Source organism: Oryctolagus cuniculus, chromosome 4 (assembly GCF_964237555.1).
Source record: "Oryctolagus cuniculus chromosome 4, mOryCun1.1, whole genome shotgun sequence".
Taxonomy (NCBI): domain Eukaryota; kingdom Metazoa; phylum Chordata; class Mammalia; order Lagomorpha; family Leporidae; genus Oryctolagus; species Oryctolagus cuniculus.
The window spans coordinates 19,342,415-19,365,270 of record NC_091435.1 but is presented as its reverse complement, the minus strand read 5'-3'; the positions used below and the strand labels follow the sequence as shown (position 1 = coordinate 19,365,270).

Here is a 22,856-nt window from a genome sequence, read left to right as displayed (position 1 = left end):
AGCCCTGGAAACTCCTGTGATGGCTTCTAGAGTGCAGAAGGCAGCTACAGAATTGACTTGATTCTGAAAACAGACTGCAATTCTGTATCACCCACTCCAACACCAGATCCAGAGCCTGCCTTCTATCAGCAGCTCTCCAGTCATTCCAAGAGCTTTCCCTCTCCTGGATTTGGAGAGAGCCAAGGTGAGTCTCTCATGGCTCCTGGGTTCCCACAGGTCACAGCCTTGCCTCTATAGCGATGCTGTCTACAAACATATCAGTGAAGGACATCATAATCAATTGACAAAGTCCATAGTTCTTCCTGGAGAATTCTCAATGACTTATTGCTATTTAATTGCATTTTACATAGATTTCTCTAGAGCAGCATTATCCACAAGGTAGCCACTATCCATACAAAGCTATGCAGCACTTGAAATGGTGATAGTATGACAAAGAAACTGTACTTTTCCTTAACTGTAATTAATTTAAATGCCCATATGTTGCTGGGGACCACTCTCTTATACAGCACAGTTCTAGAAACTGTTCACATATTGTTCATTTGTTGATTTATTCTTGGCTCCTATTTATGGAATATATTCTACATGCCAGACTCTATACTTAGAATTTTGCATATATTCATCCAATTTTCACAAAACCCAATAATACGCATTTTCTTTTTACATTTCCAGTTGAATATCAGAGAGACAAAGTGGCCTGTCTTAAATCACACAGGCAGGGGACAGGATTCAAAATAAAGTTTATGCCTTCTATACAGAACAAGTGGCTAAATAAGCAGGAATGGAGGTGAAAAAAATGTACTCAAGACAATTAAAATATAACCTTTACTATAATGGTTCTTCAATTTTATTGCTTATTGTAAACACTTTGGCCACAGCAAATATGTTAGTTTTTAAATAATCATAATTCAAAGCTTTTACATCATATACTATTTTTCTCCCAAAGAACATAATCTATGAAAACAATCAGTGAAATCCAAAAATCTATACTGGTAACGTGAACATTTATATTATTCTGACATTAAATACAAATGGTAAAAATACTCATTCCTTGTAGGTCTATGGGTTTGTGAGATGCCTTCAGGGCAGCCATAAACAACTCTAAGAAAAGAGATGATATAGACTCAAATGGCTTTTATGCGGGTAGTATTTGAAGAACATAAAAGGCATATAATAAACATGATCTTTTCAGTTTCTCTTAAAGAATATATGGTGTATCTGCAACAAAAAGTTATAATAACATCACAGAGACCCTGGCACTTTGAGCAACACAGCTGCAGTGTAAGTGAGTCTCATCACACTTGCAGAGGAGAAATAAATTAAAACATATCTACTAATAAAAATGTGCTTAGAAATTTCATGTAAGTCAGGGAGTCCCTCACTAGAATAGCGTGGAAGTTGTGAATACTTTGCATCTTCAAATGGAGGAAAATGATCAGTGCCTGAACATCAAGAAAGTCATTCAAATCATATCTAGCATTTAGATCTCATAGACAGACTATATTTAAGTCAAATCAACATATTTCTATTTTTAGTGCTATTTTTAAGAGTAAAATAGGAAACATATTAAGTTTCCTAATCACAACTCTAGGTAGTATAATTTATAACAAGGCATTTTTATTTGGTTGTTTTATTCAGCAAAATTCTGAGCACTGTCTTGCAGTTTGACTAAATTGTTGATGATATTGACTAAATATGATGATAATCTTGAATTAAATATTTTAGATTTAATTGTAAGTGACACAAAAATCTGATCATCTGTCTCAAGGCCGAGTACAAAGGGATGGGGGCTTTAAAAAGTTCATGGAAAATGTGCATATTGTTTAACTCCATTTTCCACTGACATTTTGAAGTCCTCTTTCATGCAATTTTTAAACACATGTAAGGACCCACATAGAAAGATTAATATTAATATCACTTGCGGCAAAATATGGCACATAAGAATTATTTATGAAATCCTTTTATATATAAAGGTAGGCACTTCATAAAATTTGCATTTTGATAAAAGGCAACAATCTGATGTCAGTACCTTATCCTTTTCCATTAAGTGTATATTTTTTTCAGTAGCATATATTATCAAAGTTCTGTAAAAGAGAAAGAAAAAATTGTCTAAGCTACATTTGAATGGAATTCCAAAGACAGGAACCCAAATTTCGCTTCCCTTTCTTTGTTTTGTAAGCTTGCACAGTCTTCATGATAGTCCTGAGATCTTGCTCCCTGACACGAAATCCCATGGTGATATTTGGCTTCTCATCTTTTACTTTGAAGCGTAGTAGTTGTTGCCTATGGATGTTGCCTGTGGAACTTGCTACAATTTTTTTTTTTTTTTTTTGGCCACAGCTGGAAAATCTTTGAATTCATTGACCAAGGCCAGATAATTTTTAGATGGCAGTAGCTGATGTCGAAGAGTTCTTGGTTTCAAGCAGTTGTAGAATCCCTTTGATCCTGTTTTAGCTCTCAAGTTAAATAAATAACATTCACCAGTCTTGTTGTTTTCACTCCAGGAGATAAAGATTCACTTCACACCTACGCAAAATATAAGCAGAGCTTTGAGGGTGCAAGGGACCCACATATACTTGAGGCAGAAACCACTTCTGGAGTATTTCTCTACCAGATGGTTAGCTGGATTCTGAAGTCTTGGTAGTAGGGAAGTGTCACAAAGTGATCCAGTTGATGAGGAAGCTCCAACTGCTCTTTTTAAAACCAAAATCAAAGTTTCCGTCCTCAAACTTCCATCCAATGCCCCACACAGTGCCTGGCATGTAGTGGGCTTTCAGGCACACATTACACATTGTTGATGAATGAAAGAATAAACATTCTAGTTCCAACTTTCAGAGCTATGTCGAATAGAGTTGCTTCCTTGTATGGCCTGGGCCATTCTTCTGTTCTGTGTAAGTCTTCTCTTTTCCAGAATCAATATTGAAATTTCCTTCAAATAGACCTTAAAAAACATGGTTATCAGATATTCTGTCAATCTCATTACTCTTCTCTCAAATGTGCTGAAGTGAATCAGTAAATCTCTTAAAATATAGTGATGGGGACAGCTCTGAGCAAGATCAGAACCCCATATCTCTGCATGGGAACATTCTGCCTCAAATACTAGCTGACCCAAAACACCTTCCTTAGGGAAACCCTTTCCTGCCTATTTCTGAGTAGAGGCGTTGATTCCAGGGAAGGTCACTGATTGGCACATATTCTGTTCTGGAGGATTATTTCCTTGAATTTCCAGGGTAAGGAGGAGGTGGAGAGCGCTGTACTGATGCCTGTGGGGTTGGGGAGTATGGAGGGGGCAAGTCTGGACAGTATTCCATCTCGTAGTCGCAACTGTACGGGGGTGGTGCCACTGAAAAAGCAAAGGAAAAGAGCATCAGGAATTGATCAAATATTTGAGGGTTTACTGAGTTGAGCTACTGGGCTGCAAACTTTGGGAAGAGACATAATTTTTGTCTATAAAATTCTTAGCTTTATCAGGTCAAAGGACACATGTATGAAAGGGGGTAGGCTCTAAAATGTGGTGCCATGGGTCAGATTATGTAGAATCAATGCTTAGGGAAAGTTTTTTTGGGAAGATGATGCTGAAGGGGTGGAGAGAGAAGAATCTGAGAAATCATGCGAGTTTCAGCAGAAGTAAGTTAACATTTTTGTTCAAGCAAAAAGTACCTAGAGCGAAGAAATGAGAAAAGATTAATGGAGTCTGGTTGCATAATCTCCAAGATGAGTCTTAAGAAAATTCATTTATTTTAATTTTATTTGAAAGGCAGAGAGAAACAGAGGGAGACACAGAAACAGGCAAATAGACAGATAGATATCTTCCATCTGCCTGATGGAACAAATGTCACAATAACTACAACAGTCAGAACTGGGTCATGCTGAAGTCAGGACCCAAGAACTCAATTCGATTCTCCCACATGGGTGGCAGGGACACAATTACTTGAGCCATCACCAGCTGCCTCCCAGGGATGCTTTGGCAGGAAGCTGGATTGGAAGCAGAGCCAGAACTTGAACCAGACACTCTGATATGGAATGACATTTCAAGTGGCATCTTAACTGTTGTACCAAAGCTGACCCCATGTTGGTGATGAATCAGCTTTTGAATATACCAATGAATATGCTTTGGGAAGCCAGCTTTCTCAGCACTATGGACTGAGGAAGACTGAAGAAAAAGTGGGGTGATGTACTGGCAAATGTGTGAGATTATTAGACGCTCATCTCAGTGAGCGAAAAAATCCCATAAGGCCCCTCGAGCAGCCAAGTGCCTAGGTGATGAAAGAAATGATGGTGATGCCTAGGTGATGAAGGAAATGAAAGAAAGGGTCAAGGTATTGGGTACCCAGTAGGGAACCCCCATAACTCAGAGTTATAGAAATAAGAAGGAAAGTACAAAAGGAGAATAAGCAGGTTTGAGAATGAGAGTAAAGAATTTAATTTTCTAATTTTATTAGAAAATTTTCTTTAATTTTTACTGTGATAGATGTCTTTGTGCTTTTCAATCATAGTGTATATACTTTATGATGATTATGTATGTATGTCTATTTTGTAGTGATCTCACTCCCATCTCCAAAGCTGGAAGAGAGACTGCTTGAGCTTAAACTCATCCATGGCTTTAAGAACCAATTATTCTGCAATAGCTGAGCAACTCTTCAGCAGCCAATCTGATGACTGCCATGGGTCATCACCCATGGACCATTACCAGATCCTGATTCTACTAAGAAATTGCCTTAACTGCTAATTATGAATGTAGCCTAAATCACAAGACTAGTAACAAAATAATGGAAAGAATTGACAATTTTTTTCTATATAATCATCCTTAATGAAAAATTTTATATAGTTGAGAGACAGAGAGAGAGAGCGAGAGAGAGAGAGAGAGAGAGAAAGTTCCCATCTGCTTGTTCACTCCTTAAATGCCCATGATAGCCGGGGTCGAGCCAAGGCAAAGTCAGGAGTCTGGAACTCAATCCAGATGTCCATGTGGATTTCAGGAACCCCACCACTTGACCCATCACTGTTGCCTTCTGGGGTCTGCATTGGCAGGAAGCTGGAAGCAGGAGCCAGTTATCCAACCCAAGCACACTGACACAGGACATAGGCATCTTAACCCCTAAGGCAAATGCTTGCCCCACTGGTCAATGTTTTAATATAAGAATGACAGAAAAGAACAAAGATTTCATTCAACTTTTCTAAATACCTTCCAAGATTTGGTGATGCTCTGATGAATAGGCACAAACATAGGGCCTCCATTGATAGGCAGATGAAAACTGTTTTCTTCTAGATCCCTTTGGCTTGCCTCTCTGCGTAAGAGCTTGATGCTTTAAACCATTTTCTGATCCCCCTATACCTGGAAAGCTGGGTCACTTTGAGAAAAGAGGAAGATGGAGCCACAGAACTGAGTGGGATGTCCCGTGAGCACTATTCTGTTGACAGGTTTCTAGTGGGCTGAGCAGCCCTTTCAGCTGATAACATAGCCCAGTCAACCAATCAGCAAGAGTGCACATAGTTTGTTCAGACCCCCAGCAGCTGGGTTACTCCAAGTTTTGTTTTCTACAACAGACCAGACTAACGCCTATGGAGTTCAAACAAAAAGTCCCTCTGCCTCACATCCACTGCCCTGCTTCATTCTATCTTGGAGAAGTGAGACAAAGAGTTTTATAATAACATTCATCTTAGCCAAAAATGGACGTGCAGCCTACCTGTAAAATGGACAGATCCATCTGGATACCCATTGAGCTGTTTCTTACAAGCATGTGATTCCACCTTATTTCTATGCTGCAGCTTTTTCCTGCGTCCCACTCAAGGAGCACAGGCCTGCTAATTATGATCCACATTATTCCCTGTCATGAAGCTACGGTGTGTTTGTGCATTGCTAACAAAGTGTTTGTACTCTGCCATCTGCATAAACACTGCTGGAGGACACATCAGTAGAGTCCCTTTGGTTTATGCAGCTGCATATTGAACAGAAATTCTAAGATAGGAAACAGTGATTTTTTTCATTCCTATAACCTTTGAATTTTGGTAAAGTAGTGATCCAATGTTGAAAAGTGGTATTTTGAAAAAAACTCAGCACATCTTTTAGACTATCAACCACTGGGAAAGGTTCTGAAATAATACCTTTTTCTTTCTTGCAAATAATAAGGTTTCACTAAAAAGCAAATTTTTAAGCTTTCAAATTTAGATTCCCTGATTAATCTTAAGAGGTTTTACTCTTTTTTATAGGTCAAATCATCTTTAAAAGATGTATAGATAAAGCTGGAGATAACAGTGCCTCTGAAATCATTTCATAACTAAAATCCCAATTCTCTGACTTGAGTAGGGTAAACATGCCATTTATCCTCAGTGTCTAGGGTGGTTGTCTCTAATATTAAAAGATTTAGGGACGCTATGAAATTTAGAGGAGAAACTTAACGTTTTCATCCCACTCAGGCGAATGTCTCTAAAGCTGATGTAGTGGGAGGATGCATTTAGAAATTAGAGAAACAAGACAATCATCCATAGTTTTTTAATCCCAATTTAAAAAACAATACCTTTATATGCTTTCTTTCTAGTCATTTGTGTGTAAGTATTTCCCTGTACTCACATAAAATGATGCAGGCTTTTTTGCTTTGTATTATGACATTAGCCTTTGCTGTGTTTTGCACAGGGCTTGAGTGTCTGTAAAGCTGCAGGTGTTGGAATATATTCCCTGTTGTGAAGCAATAAGAGGGAGGACTTAATCCAGTGGTGGTGTTTTGAGATGAAGCCTTTGAAAAGGGATCAGGATTAGATAAAAATCAGGGGGGTGGAGCCCCCATGACTGCATTCTGGCGGTGGCTTTACATAAAGAGGGAGAGCGACTACAGGTCTTCTACCCAAACACGGACACTCACTCCCTGTGTCTTGTCATGTGACGCCATGTGCCACTTGGGACTTACTCTGCAAGAGGGCCATCACCAGACAAGACCTTCTACCTACAGAATTGTGGGTCAGAATAAACCTCTTTTCTTTGAAGTGTTAGCCTGCTGCAGGTATTTTATTATAGTTACAAAAATAGCCTTTTTCATTCTTCTACAAATCTTCATTAATTTATTTGTTAATGGCTTCATTTTTTGATGATGGGATTATTACCCTGACAGTTCACTTACCTTGAGTTTAAATATTTTTATTATTATAAATAAATGAGTGATATATATCTTCTTACACAGAGACTTTAAAATGATTTTGAATTATTTCTTTAGAATAAAATTTCAGAAATTGATCACCTTGCTTAAATAGCATATAAATTTTATTGCTTAGTGCACATTGTGAAATTATTTTAAAAAATAATTGCTTCATCTTGAAAGGGGAATAGCAAGGCATACAGACACGCTATCATTTAATATTTTGGTAATTTAATAAAACTTTATTTTTAAATAGAAAAACCACTTTTCTTCAAGAGTATACACAATGGCTATAAACAATAACCAAATCTCAGAATGTCAATTTTATTCATATACATTACATTTTTTGTACTCTACATATTAGCTACCACAAATCAGAGAAAATATATCATGTTTGTCACTTGGGACTGATTTATTTCACTAAACGTGGTGGTCTCCAGATGCATACATTTTGGTGTGAAAGACAGGATTTCATTCTTTTCCTGGCTGAGTAGTATTCCACAGTTTTCACCTTTCTTTGATAACAGCTAGGTTTGGCATTTTTTTACATCTTGTCTACTATTTGGAATTTGGGTGAACTTTTTTCATTTTGGCCTGATAATTTATGAACTGGAATTTTAATTAGAATGAGAAATAATTAGGATAACACAATATAAACAATCAAATGACATTATTTATCTTTTTCTCAAGAATAACTCTTGGTCAAATGGTTTTGTTATTATATAATGTGTCCCTTATTGAGATACTAAAGACTAAAATTGTATATAACAAAACATGGTTATTCATTTTTCAACTGTTCTGTGTTTTTTGCAAGTATAATACTTAACTTTCTTTTTCAGATATCTGATACATGTCATTCTACTTATCACTTAAAATATACTTAATGGTTTATTTATATATAGTATTTTATTTGATATAGTCTTACATCAAAGTTCATTTTTTCTAATTTTTTTTATTTTGGTTAAGCAAATTATCTATTTAACAACCTTCATTTTTTCACATGAGTTTGTCATGTCATCTTTAGAGTACATAAATTATTATTTGTATTATTCCAATTACCAAAGTGTATCTTTTTGTATCAGAGACACCTCATTTTAATTATTACTGGCTTTAAATACCTGGCGTGACAGAAGAACTTCATTACTTATTTAAGACAATTTTTAATATTATTGCTGAGAGTAAATTTGCTTCTCCATTACCCTACAAATCCCACTACTCAAAATTTGCCTACACTTCACTTAGGGCAAAAGGTTTCAACAAAGGCCCACAAAGGTCCTGGCAAGACCTGCATTGGCCCCCCAGCCCACACAAATATACCAACCATTTTTCCCCTGTCATAGACTAAGACAGTAAGATGCATTACACCTGTCATTCTCTTTCCTCTCAGGTAACATCATCACAGGTTCTATGAAGGTTTTTCTCCCTCTGTCACCAGGAGGACAAGCTCCCAGAACATCCTTCTCCATGGACCCTTCTTCCCGGGAGGCTTTGCACATCTCATCTGATTGGCTCCCTGAACTTCCCGCCCCATTTTGCTCTGCTTCTGGAAGTGTCTGGTGCTTCCTCACTCCTCGCATTTCCTGTCCTCGTAACCCAGGCCAGAATACAGGAAAGTTCTCTTCTGATTGTGTCTGCTCTCTCATAGAACTAGGGTGGGTTGAAAAAAATCATCTGCTAAGAGTGAGAAAGGTTTGGGAAGGGGTTGGAGAGGGTAGATTTTGGAGTTTTCAGAAGGAAGAGGAACGTGAGAAATCATTTTCTCCCTGAGTAGAAGGGAGCACTCAGTTCACCTCTGAATCTGATTAAAATCTGATTTCCCACGAGACGATGGCTTCTGTGATAGCAATACCCAATCAGAGCTGTTCTTCCCTCCCACATCCGACAACCTTGTGGAACAGAAAGCACTCAAGGCATCTGTGATCTCTGCAGACATTTTTTAAACCATAACCTCTTCTATCTCTTTAAAATCCTGAGCTCTTCGGTAGTACACATGCTACCCTCTACTCCTCCTTGCTTTCTATATCTGCAGACCTCCCTAACCCAAACCATTATTCACTAAAGACTTAGCTTCTGGTCCACAGTTTTTCTCTCCACAATGGCTTCTATAATCATTTTTAGTATTTTAGTACCCACGTAAGCCTGCTTCTCAATCTTTTGACTCTTTTGCATTCAGTAATCTTTTCCTCACTTGCATCATAATCAATTATTGTACTATTTTGTACATCTTAATCTACAAACATAGAGCATTTATCTTTCTAGAAAACCTATTCCTCTGCATTTTGGATCTCACCCAGATTTTCAATTTAGTGATAGCCAACTAAAAAAAAAAAAAAACTAAGTTGATTCCATCTCTTTCTAGGCTTCATATATCTTCTTCATTCAGCATAGATTTATGGTCCAGCACTAAAATCACTTCTCTGTCTCTACTGTCAGTGTTCTTATCACTTTATCGCTCCCATTGCATGGCCAAATGCCAGCACTGATTAAATTCAACACTTTGGCTACCTTGGATGTATATCCAGAGGCATAATACGGCAGGAGAAACACACAATCATGCCGACTGCTCTCACTTCATTAAGTGAATGACCGTTTTCCTAAGTGTGGTGGACCTTACATATTTCTTCAGTCATTTCACATCTCCGTTTTGATAATATTGTTTTAGTGTTTCTTTTTTTTAACATTCACTTTATTAAAAAGGCAGAGTGACAAAGAGGATTGGGGGGATGAGGGCAGGGAAAGAGAGAGAAAAGAGAATCTTCCATCCACTGGTTCTAAAGATTTACTTATTTATGTGAAAGTTGAGGTCCACTGAGAGACAGTGAGAGGGGGGGAGAGAGAGAGAGAGAGAATATGAATCTTCCATCTTAAAGTTTACTTCCTAAGTGGCCTCAACAGCCAGAGCTGGGCCAGGCTGAAGCCAGGAGCCAGGAGCTTCTTCTGGGTCTCCCACATGAGTGCAGAGGCTCAAGTACTTGGGCCATCTTCCACTGTCTCTCCAGGCACATGCGCAGGGAGCTGGACGGAAGTGGAGCAGCTGAGCCTCTAACCTGCACCCATATGGGATGCCAGTGTCACAGGCATGGCTTTATCGCTATGCCACAATGCCAGTCCCTAGTGTTTCTTTTTGCTCATTCCCTTCAAACACCTCCTTGGCCCTCCTCATTCTCAGCAGAGAAGTTGTTTCTTGTTTCACTGGGAAAAACAGCACAGCAGAAAACTGTCCCCATACATGGAACATCCAATCTGCATGTTACTACTTCTATGCTGACTTACATCCTGTCTCTGATATAACTGATGAATGGTTTCTGATTCCATTGAAGGCTGGAGCCTCTGTTTGTGTATAGGATCTCTTTCTTCCTTACATTCAATGATACCGATTTTCAATAATCCCATCTATCTTCTGCCTTCATCAGTCTCCTTCTCTATCTTTCCCATCTTTACCAATGAAATACAAGACACCACAATCTGGATTTCTCCACTGGAAAAAAATCTTGAGCTCATATGCATCCCAATATTTTTTGCTCATTTTATAGCAAAACTCTTCATGAGTTTGGCACTTGTAGTTCTACTTTATAATATAATGCATTCATAAATTTTGTCTGCGGTATTAAGTCTGTAAGTATATTTTCTATGCCATCCAAGAAGGCTTTCTCACTTCATGTTTGAATTCATTGATTCACATTAAAATGGTTACCTGGGTGAAGACTTCACCACAGTCATAACAGCTGCTTTTTCACTTCCAGTAGGAGTTGTATCTTCAAGCCAAAAGCCTTTATTAATTTTATTCATTTGAGAGCAGAAAAACACACAAAGACAGGAAGCCAGAGAGAGAGAGAGAGAAACATATTCACTGGTGCACTCCTCAAATTTCAACAGCCGGAGCTAGACCAGATGGAAGCTGGGAAGCCAGAGCTCTATCTAGGTTTCCTTTGTGGGTGGCAGGGACCCAAGCAGTTGAGTCAACATCTGTTGCCTTCCAGGAAGCATCAGAGGGAAGCCAGATCAGAAGTGGAGGAGACCAGACTCAAACCAGTATTTTGATACATGTTGTAGGTATCCCAAATGGTGGCTTGACCAACTATGTCACGATGCCTGTCCCCAGGGTCAACATTTGTTAAGTTAATAACAGTATTACTCAACTTGGGTCTGTCAGATGTTTTTTCATGTTAAGATTCAGACTGTGAACTCTCAGAGTACTACATACACTCAGTGGTATCATCTTCGGAGTAACCCAAACCAAGGTGCATGAAGCCCCTCTGTCATTCTTTGGTGTTGTTCTTCCATTACCTGGGCAAGATGTTGTTTGGCTCCCCGTCCTGCAGCCACTATTTTCCACCTTCCAAGTGGTAAGGAATCTGGTAAGCACTTCAAGATCTGCTAATATCCTACTATTTGAAAACAGTCTCTGCTGAATTTAGAGTCTGCCGATGGTTTTTGTCTGAAATCTTTTCTTACGATTGCTTAAAATGATAATTTTTTCCAATTCCACAACTCCCTTCTACATTCATTCCTTGGCATTTTTCTGTTAGGAAAAGCCCTCACCTTCCTTCTCCCTACTTCCTTTTTCCTCTCTCACTCCCTCCCCAACACCTACCTATCATCAACCATCTATCAGCTCCAGAGGACTCAAGATGTACTGCAGATATCAATTTCCTTGATGGCATTGAAATCTGCTTTTGTTTTGCTGGCATTTGGCTTTTATATCTTTAACAAACCTTTTGTTATGGTTTTACTGTGCAGTTTTTATTCAGATGTGTAAGTATCATCTAAATATACCTTTAAAAAAAGGGTTAACATGATAACTTTCCTTTGTTTACAATGAAGTTCAAGAAAGTAGAGAAAATGTAAAATCTGACAGATAATCCTTATATTCACAGTGATCATTTCTAAAAATAATTTCAACTAAAGAGGACACCTGTTCTATCCAACCACGCAGAAATGAAAAACTTAGTTTTGGAAGGTCATTGTCAGCAAATGGCCAGGTGTGGCATTTTCTTCTCCTTGATGCAGAATAATTATGTTCACTGTAGGGTTCTCCACTGAACACGTTCACCCTGAGCACTTTCATTTTATGAAATGATGCTCTCATTTTTCTGGTCTCTGGGCTGTTGGACCACACAACTCAATACGGTGGGTTGTTATATCAATTATTACAGGGTTAATTAATGTGGGTAAAGGTCTTTTGTATTTCCACAGATGAAAGATTTTGAAAGTTATTCAATACTATTATGTGCTGTTTCTTGATCCTTTAGGTAAAAGCTTAATTAGTGACTTTGGGAAGGAAATGAAAAGTAATCAAGCATATTACGTTTTTGAAGAATTAGTCTTTTTGCGCAGAAACATTTCCGCCATAAGGTTCATTATGTTTCTTGCATTATTTAGCTCCCAAAACAATGCACTTACTGCAAATATAACATGCTGCTGTTATATCTGTCAGTATAAAGCCATTATAAAGTTATGGAAACATGTTTCTATGCCTGAAATAAAAACCTCAACCCCCAAAAAACACATGACCTCACATTTAAATTTTATTCAAAGTTTGAACTTACAGAAGTATAAAATATTTCATAAAATATTTCAAAAATCTAATAAAATATTTTAGTTTTATGAATGTTTATAAAATATTTTAAATTTTAATTTTAATTAAAGTTTTTTGATCAAGCAACTATGTATCCAGAATGTTATCTGTGGAGCACTGTTCCCTGCTTTCTCTCTAATTAATTTTCTCCAATTAAAATCGTTATTTGATTTTCCTCTATTCTTCTCTTGGGTATGGGATGACCCAGGAAAAAATGGGGAGATGTGAAGAATGAAAAATAGTTTTATCTGATATCCTAGTCCCAACGTCTTCATACTAACATTATTCTTGGCATGTTAGGAAGACCGGAAATTGCAAATTGCTTTTGTAATGAGTAAAGGCTCCATATTCCAGGGTGGAATTTGAGACCACTTCCCTAGTTATTGATATATGACTAAATCAGGGCTTGTCATGAACTGTGTTTGTCATTCATTCAACATGTTGCAAAAGGCTCTCAACATGGCAGGCCCAGTCTTACATCCTTTAGATAGAGTGACAACAAAAATAACACAGATTTCTGATTGGGAAATTAATATTCCAGAAGGAGGAGGTGAACAATAGGCATAATGATTAGGTAAGTCATATGTTAACCAAGAAGACTAAAAGTACTCTGGGACAGAGAGTAGCATAAGAAAAATTGGGGTGCTGCAGGTAAGGGACATACTGCCTTTTTTTTAAAACTAGAATATCACCTGACATGTTTTGTTTATTTATCTGAAAGGGAGAGAGAGAGAGAGAAGGCGTGTGTGTGTGCAGGCATGAGAGAGAGTGAATTGTCACCCAGTGGTTCATTCCCCAAGTGCCCTTATTAACTAGGCCTGTACCAGGCTGAAGCTGGGAACCAGTTCAATCCAGGTCTCTCACATGAGTGGCAGGGGACTCAACCCCTTGAGCCATCATTGCTGCCTCCCAGGGTCTGCATTAGCAGGAAACTGAAGTCAGGAGCTATAGCTGACGGTCAAACCCAGGCCCTCAAATTTGGATTATGCGTGTCATTCAACTGGTGTCTTAACTGCTAGGACAAATGCCTTGCCCCGCAATCTTAAAATGAGAGTTCAGGGCATGTATCATTCAGGAAGTGACCTTTGATCAAAGAGTTGAAGGAAGTCAGGGAGTCAGTACCCCAGGTAAAGCTCTAAGATGCCAGTGTGATTTGTTTGCTCATTGAAGAGCAAGGAAAAAGAGTGGTGGGGTCAGAGTGGCAAGGAGAAGGAGAGGAAAAGGAAAGGAGGCCAGAGAAACACAACAAGGATTCAATTCATGTAAGAGCCTTGAAGGCCCCGTGAAGAATTTGTATTTCACTTTGAATAGAATGAGTAGCCTATGGCTTTAGTTCTGCCTCTGGGGAAAATAGGAGCCTTCAGAAGAGTGTGAGTATAGGAGTGATCTAATGCTTACCTTTGAGGGTTAAGAATAGGTTCTGGGGTCCAAGGATGGTAACCAAGAAGCCAGTGAGCATGTTCTAACAATATGGGCGATGAGACCTCATCATGTTACTTCCACCAGGGAGGTGACAGTGGCTACTTCTCTTTGTGAGCAGTCATTAGGCACTGTATACATTTTGCCAGTTGAGCCCAGTTTTCTGGGTAGGTTGCATGGAAGTTTGGGGGAAAGAGAGGAATCAAGGATGACTCTAAGGTCTTTGGTCTGAGCAGCTTCAAGACTAGAGAACTCATCATTGGAAATGGTGAAGGCCACAGGTAGAACAAGGTTTTGAGGAAGATCAGAAGAATAGCTTTAGTCATGCTAAATTTGGCATATTTAGTATACATGGAAATATAATATCCAACAGGCACTTGGATAAAATAAATATAAAATTCACAGAAGAGGTTTGGAATAGAGATAGATTACTTTGGTTGCCTTTAGCATATAAAAGATACAACCCTTTAAGGCCAAGGGAAACAACACAATAAGCTAGGAGACACAAGACTGCACCCCAAAGTCCTCCAACATGAAGAGATTGGAGAAGAGGAAGAACCACCAAGAGGAGCAAGAGACAGGATCATTCTTTCATTCATCTGAAATATGATCCCTGAAGCTGAAGATGATAAAGAAAAGGCTAACAAGAAGGGAAGAATGAGGGGACTGATACACAGGGCAGATTGCATGGAGAAAGCACCCTGTTCTTCCATAGGAACTGGAAGAGGGGACATGAGTATGTATATACAGGAAATTACTTTCCTGAGGGTGTGTAAATTTTAGAAATTGTCTGCATTTTATGTCAGACAGGTCATCAAAGAAGGAGGTACCTTTCTCTGAAGGGAGGAGAGAACTTCCACTTTGACCATGGCCTTGTCTAAATATGATCAGAGTCGGTGAACTCAGGGGGCTTCCATAGCCTTGGAAACTCATGACTAGAGCCTAGGGTGATTACTGATGCCATAAATAAGAGTGTCAATTTGTTAAGTCAACAACAGGAGTCACTGTGCACTTACTCCTCATGTAGGATCTCTATCCTTAATGTGCTGTACATTGAGATCTAATGCTATAACTAGTACTCAAACAGTATTTTTCACTTTGTGTTTCTATATGGGTGCAAACTGTTGAAATCTTTACTTAGTATATGCTAAACTGATCTTCTGTATATAAAGATAATTGAAAATGAATCTTGATGTGAATGGAATGGGAGAAGGAGCGGGAAAGGGGAGGGTTGTGGGTGGGAGGGAAGTTATGGGAGGGGAAGCCATTGTAATCCATAAGCTATACTTTGGAAATTTATATTCATTAAATAAAAGTTAAAAAAAAGAAATTGTCTGCATTTTATGTTAAATTATACATGCACAGATTGACTTAGAAAGCCCTACTGAAGACATGCAATGCAAAATGAACTGTTTTATGAAATCACATGTACAGAATATATTTATATGTGAAAATTCTAGCATATTGTCAACAAATACTTGTAAAATTATTCATATATTATCTCTGTTCTTTGTGGAGAACTTTGTTATAAAACTATTTTCTTTGCAAAATAAAAGCATATAAAAACATTCTTCAATACTTTTTCTGAAGGCATATATACCTACTGAATCTGATGTCAGTTTATTGAGACATATAACTTACACTTTCTCTGTAATTACTAGTCAGAACTCACTGACAGAGACAGTGGGTGTGAATTATCTATTTGTCTTAACTCTGGTAGAATGGCAACTTTAGTCAATGAGACAACTATGGAAAATATGTCTGCAAATATGAGATGGATTTTATTACCTGTGTCTAAGAAATCTATTCAAAGCTACAGCTTCAGCCTACATGCATTTAGAAATATCCTAGAAAACCACAGATTATTTAAGAGAGAACAGCTAATGTTTCTTTCTCTCCTTAAGGAGTAGCATATACCTAACCAACCTGACACCTCCCTCAGGAGGAAACATCTGCTTACCAGGATAGGAGGAGATGGTGTTGATGTGAGTGGTCCTGATGACACCCACCCGGGGACCTCGGTTGTTCTTCATGCACATGCAGATGCAAATGGCAATTCCGGCAATAACCCCCATGATAAATACGATCCCAAACACGATGCCGGCAATTGCAGTGCCTCTAGAAAGGAGAAGCAGAAGTACAGTTATGATTATTTTCTTATACATTTTAGACCTCTAGCTTATCTTAAAAATTATTTGAGATGCAAAGAGACACAGAAAATGGGAGAGAGAGAGAGAGAGAGAGAGAGAAGGACCTACTATCCATTGGTTCCCTCCACAAATGTCCGCAATAGTCAGACTGAGCCAGGCCAAAGCCAGAAGCCATGAATTCAATCCAGGTTTGCCATGTGGGTACTCAAGTGCTTGAGCCATCACCTGGTCCCTCCCAGGGTGCCCATTAGTAGGAAACTGAGATCATGAGCTGGAGCCAGGCATTCCAATACTGGATGTGGGTGCACCAAGAAGCATCTGAACCACTTGGTCAAATGTCTGTCTCAAAGCACATTTAGTTAATCAAAGTCTCATAATGATTCTTGAGTGTTTCAAACACAGCTTCGTCACTGTAAGACAAGGGCTTCTTTACAAACGTTGTTAAGGATGAAATTTAACAATCAACAGCATTCCCTGAATCGGTCAAGCGAATCTCCTGGATTTCAATAGACAGTTGTAAACCTTTAGATATTCCTCTTCCAGCACAGTTATCCAATGCTTCGCTCAGATTCTGGTTTCAAAAACTCACGTATTTATATATAGAAGAATTCTCCAGATATGATGTCTAAACTAATAATTAAAAAGCCATTCTGCTGTGAGTGTAAACAGCTTTATTGGGCATAGAGCATATGTGTTTAACAAAAACAACTCAACAAATGACAAAACATTAAATAAAATTTAACATCTATTCCTTAGTAAAGCTCCGAGAATTTTTTTCTTAAAAAATAAAGACAACGAAACCAAGTGCATTGTTGTATTATCCAGAGTACAGTCATGACTAACAAGTATTCTCACTCAATTAGGAAGAAGGTAAGCAAAACCTTTATTTCTATTCATATTAGTATTTTTCTCTACAAAGGTTCAGTTAACACAGCATAACCATAAATAGAAAAAACATACTGCATGGAGCAGCCAGTATTATAATTATTGATGGGTAACATGATTTGATGGTATCCATATTTGAGCACTATTTTAAAAACTAATGAGGAAATTTTTCTCAAAAGGAAAATTTTGAACAGACGGGATCATTTGGAGCAATGCTTCCATTAAGAAATACAGCACACATGGACACCAACAACATAACGAGAATGTTCACCCATGTGTTGCTGCCAATAGCAAAATAGGAGAAATACCCTAATGTCCACAAAGGGCGACTGATAGAGATAAACAACAACAACAACAACAAAAACCCCATAGAATTATTCATGAAATGATCAAGAAAGATGGGGAGAACAACATGAACTAGGGTGAAACGCTCATGATACAGAGTTAATGTTATGAATGAAAAAGCACTAATGAGGGTAAAACTCTGACTTTCTGTATCAAAGTTATAATGTACAAGTAATGGTTATTTTGTGAATATGGGAGAATCAAGAAATTTTCACCTTCCAATTTGTGTGTTCAAGTTTTTCAACTGTTTTCTCCAGTTTGTTTTACCCTTACTGCTCAATATTATTACATCCCTTTCTAAATTTTTACATATTATCTATTTGCTTATTTAATGGTATTTGAGACTGTAACCTCTCAGATAAGCTTTGGCCTTGGTTAAATCAGTCATCAATATTTGTATTAGCTCAACAATGATGATAGCTGTTACCCTCCTTTACTCTTAAAACTTACGTAACAAATTATCATATATTCATTGCTAATCTCCATCCTATCATAATTCTTAGAAATCTTTCACACAATTAAAAGTCACTGTTTCATACTCCAGCACGGTAAAAATATTTCATCAGTTCAGTCCTGTTCCTCATGGAGCTCATCCTCTTGGGGCCCACTAACTCCGCTGGATTGCCAGAGCCCATCCTTAACATTTCTGGATAGACTGCCTTGTTTGCTGAAGCACATTCCTAATGGTTTCTTACAGATGAGTTCAAGGGGAACTGGAGTTTTTGATTCTTTGTGTGCCTGAAAAGGTTGCATTTTTACTTGATTTCTAATTCTGTGATGAACCAAGGGACTTCAAAAATTTGGATTTAAATAAGTGCTTGGGAGATGAGTGTGCAAGGGTACACCTTGAGAGGTTAATTCCACAGAAGAGGATGCTTGAAGTCAGTCCCCATATGGCTTTTCCTTTGCCTCCACTACAAGGCTCTCCATTTTCATTTTTTTTTTTCGACAGGCAGAGTGGACAGTGAGAGAGAGAGACAGAGAGAAAGGTCTTCCTTTGCCATTGGTTCACCCTCCAATGGCCGCTGCGGCCGGCGGCCGGCGCACCGCACTGATCCAAAGCCAGGAGCCAGGTGCTTCTCCTGGTCTCCCATGTGGGTGCAGGGCCCAAGCACTTGGGCCATCCTCCACTGCACTCCTGGACCACAGCAGAGAGCTGGCCTGGAAGAGGGGCAATCGGGACAGAATCTGGCGCCCCGACCGGGATTAGAACCCGGTGTGCCGGCGCCACAGGCAGAGGATTAGCCTAGTGAGCCACCGCGCCGGCATTTTCATTCTTGAGGTGCGTAAGCCTCACTGCCAGTTTCCTGGATCTGGGAGTTTTATTGTTAGAAATAGGAACTTTCACAAAAGCCTCATGCTTTCACCTCACTGATCCAGTCTCTCCCTCTGCAGTGCCCACTGGCTTTCAGGTTTATGTGTGGCAGCTGACATACGGAAGTCACAAGAAACAAATCTTTGGGGTCTGGAAGCATGGTCTCTGAAGCCAGACCACCTATGTTCCAACTGGAGCCCGGTAACCTCGGACAAGTTGCTGAAGCTCCACGTGCTTCAGTTTCCTCATTTATAAATCTGTCAGCTTGGTGCTTTTCTGGTTTCCCTCCCATTTATTTTTGTTTTAATTTTATTTGTTTACTTGAAAGTCAGATTTACAGAGAGGCAGAGAGAGAGAGAGAGAGAGAGAGAGAGAGAGGTCTTCTATCCACTGGTTCACTCCCCAATTGGCCGCAAAGGCCGGAGCTGCATCGATCCAAAGCCAGGAGCTTCCCCTGGGTCTCCCACGAAGGTGCAGGGGCCTAAGGATTTGAGCCATGCTTTCCCAGGCCATAGCGGGGAGCTGGATCAGAAGCAGAACAGCTGGGACTCGAACTGGTGCCCACATGGGATGTTGGCACTGCAGGTGGTGGCTTTGCTTGCTATGCCACAGCGCTGGCCCCTCCCTCCCAAATTTCTAATCACGAGTCTTGTGCTCGTGGATGCATTTGCCAGAAGACTAAGTTCTCATTCTCAGTGCTGTCTGAATATCTATTCCAGGGAAGTTCTGTAATCTCTCACTCCTATCCCTTGGGCCCAGGCACTTCTCTTATGTCAGAAATGTTCAGATTCTGGAGAGAGAACAAAGAGCATACACTGTGTATAGAATGATACTCCCAGGGGCAGCAAGAGCAACAGCCTGAGAATATTGATATTTTTACAGCAAAGGTGGGAATATTGACTCTCAAGAATTGCATGAGTCCAGAAAAGAGCCCAACGTTTGTTGGGGTCCAATCTTGTCACCAATGGACCTTTATGTGTAACTCTGAAACCCCTCAACACTCTAAAAAGTGAAGGTACAGAAAATGGATTGTGAATCTGTTTTTGTTCTTTCCAGAAGATATTTTCCTTTTTTCTTAAGGTTTTTATTAAATGACTACAAATTTCATATGTACAGCTTTTAGGAATATAGTGTTTCTTCCCCCCATTCCCACTCTCCCACCCCCACATCCATCCCATCTCCTACTCCTTCTCCCATTCCGTTTTTCATTAAGATTCATTTTTAATTCATTCATATACAGAAGACCAACTCTATACTAAGTAGAGATTTCCACTGTTTGCACCCACACTGAAACACGAAGTATAAAATACTGTTTGAAGGCAGGTTTTACCATTCTCATAGTATACCTCATTAAGGACAGAGGTCCAACATGGGGAGTAAGTGCACAGTGACTCCTGTTGTTGATTTAACAATTAACACTCTTATTTTTGATGTTAGTGACCACTGATGCTCTTGACATGAGCTGCCAAGGCTATGGAAGTCTTTTGAGTCCACAAACTCCATTGGTATTTAGACAGGGCCATATGCAAAGTGGAAGTTCTTTCCTCCCTTCAGAGAAATGATATTTTCTAACTTTTCCCCACTCACTTAAAAATCATAGTGTACAGTAAAAACTCCCATAGGTTCATTTAAGAGATATCCATAGGCGTTTTCATTTTGTTATTAAATTATAAAGGCAGAATGTGAAACATATCTAGATGTTCTACTAGTAAATGAAGAATGGCAAGCTGTAGCAAATTAATAATCTTTGCAAGCAAAAAGAATTATCAAAGGAGGTAATTTGAAGGAAAGTAAAAGTAACATGACGGCATTTTTATTATAATTTTCAGATCTAAATAAGATGAAATAAGGTCTAAATACAAGGGCTTAATTTACGTCCCAGAAATAATCAATGTCCCAAATATTCAGTCATGAAATTTCCAAAGGACGTGTTACAGAAGCTGTGAAGATTTCAAATTGGGGCATATTTATATTCATTAATTCCTTTTTTGAAAAGGAGAAAGGAGAAAGTAGAAAATTAGCCACATTTTATTTCCTTATTGGCCACTCCAGCAAAAGTGCTTGCTCCTGAGGGCACTAAGGAGGTTACATCTAATGTGTTAAATGAGGTTTTCCTACTGAATCATGAATTTAGTGTCCTTGACCCTCTGATATCCATTAGCAACTGTAAATTAGTTATCTGATAGATGGAAAGTATAAAATTTATAGCATTGTTTACTTTGTTATTAATTAAATGAAACAATAAACAAAGAGTAGCCTTCCTATATATAAATACATTGATGTAGTCAACTGTTGGGATGAGGGAAGCTATTAATTTGAGAAATTTGGCATCATTAAAACTTTGAAAAAATATTAGAGAATGTGTTTTATTTAAATGAATGCCTTGTACTACTTGATAATTCCTCTATTTTGAACTTTCATTTTGAAAGAATTATAAGCATACATACAATTTTTAAAATATGAGTAGCACAAAGAGGATCTGTGTATCCTTCACCCAGTTTCCTCCAATGTTAGGTAATTATAGTACAACAACAAACTGAGAAGCTTGACTCAGAATATAATGTGTATATCATACACATACACAACATAGTATAGCCACTACAGCAAGCAAGGCGAAGAATACTCCATTACAACAGGATACCTGCCTTGCGCTACCACTTTATGATTACACTCACCTCTTATTTTCTTCATCATCAGCAACCTCTGGTACCACTAATATTTTCTCCATTTCTGTAATTTTGTCATCTCAAGAATGAAATCATATAGTATGTGTTCAATTGAGGTGGGCTTTTTCACTCAGTATAATATCCTTAGAATCTATCCTAGTTTTTGTGTGCATCAATAGGTCATTCTAAGATGAGTAGCATTTTATCATATGGATTTAACACAGTTTGTTTAATCATTATTTAAGGAATGAAATTGGATTATTTTGAGTTTGGGCTTATATAAATAAGGTACCATATCACCTTTAAAGGAGATTTCCTCAGATTGACAGCAGATTTCTCGATAGAAATCCTTCAGGCCATGAAAGAATGGAGAGATATAGTCCAAACCCTAAAAGGGAAAAAAAAAAAAACAAAAAAAACAAAACCAAAAACCTGACAACTAAGAACGCTTTACTCAGCAAAGCTCTCACACAAAAAATGAAGGTAAAAATGAAAGTGAAATACTTTCCAAGAAAAGCAAAAATTGGAAGAATTTGTTACCACCCAGCCAGCCTTACATATGATACTTAAGGCTGCACTACATGGAGAAACAAAGAAAAAAGTCAGCATCATGAAGAAGCTAGACACATATAATTTACCAAAATTGAAGCACAATGACATAGGAAACCTGAATAGACTAATATCCAAGACTGAGATTGAACGAGTGATAAACACCCTCCCAACAAAGAAAAGAACAGAACCGGATGGCTTCATTGTTGAATGCTACCAAACTTTTAAGGAAGAACTAACACCAATTCTACTTAAAATATTCAAAACAAATGAAAGAGTGGGGATTCTTCCAAACTCATTTTTGAGGCTAGCATTACCTTACTTCCAAAACAAATAAAGACACAAACAAAAAGAGAAATACAGAGCAAAATCCCTGATGAACACTGATGCAAACATTCACAACAAAATACTAGCAAATCTAACCCAAAAAAGACATAAAAATGATGCTTCACGCTGATGAAGTGGGATTTATCCCATGGATGCAGGGATGGCTCAAAATAAGAAAATCAATAAACATGATGCATTACAACAGGAAAATGAAGGATAAAAACCATTTTAATAATCTCAATAGATGTATAGAAAGCACTGATAAAATAAATCATACATTCATGATAAAAATAAAAACTTTAAAAATTGGGTAAGAAATGAATACATCTCAAGGTAATATAAGAAAAATCCACAGGCAGCATCACACTGAACAGGGAAAATCTGGAAGCATTTCCACTGAGATCTAGAACCATAATAAGATGTCTACTCTCTCTGCTATTATAAACTTATTCAATATACATATAAACTTACCTTGGGTAAGTTTAAGAATGTAAA

At 38.3% G+C, this 22,856-nt stretch overlaps 1 protein-coding gene across 1 annotated transcript in view; it reads right to left on the bottom strand.

The window, feature by feature from the left end:
- Window positions 1-816: 816 nt before the first annotated feature.
- Window positions 817-22,856, bottom strand: part of CYYR1 (cysteine and tyrosine rich 1) — a 112,189-nt gene continuing 90,149 nt past the window's right edge. The window contains exons 3-4 of the mRNA XM_002716774.5: window positions 16,085-16,242; window positions 817-3,340 (exon numbers count right to left, since the gene is read on the bottom strand). Of these exons, the coding sequence (XP_002716820.3) occupies window positions 3,207-3,340; window positions 16,085-16,242 (292 nt within the window). The 3' untranslated portion in view covers window positions 817-3,206. The remainder of the gene's footprint in view (window positions 3,341-16,084; window positions 16,243-22,856) is intronic.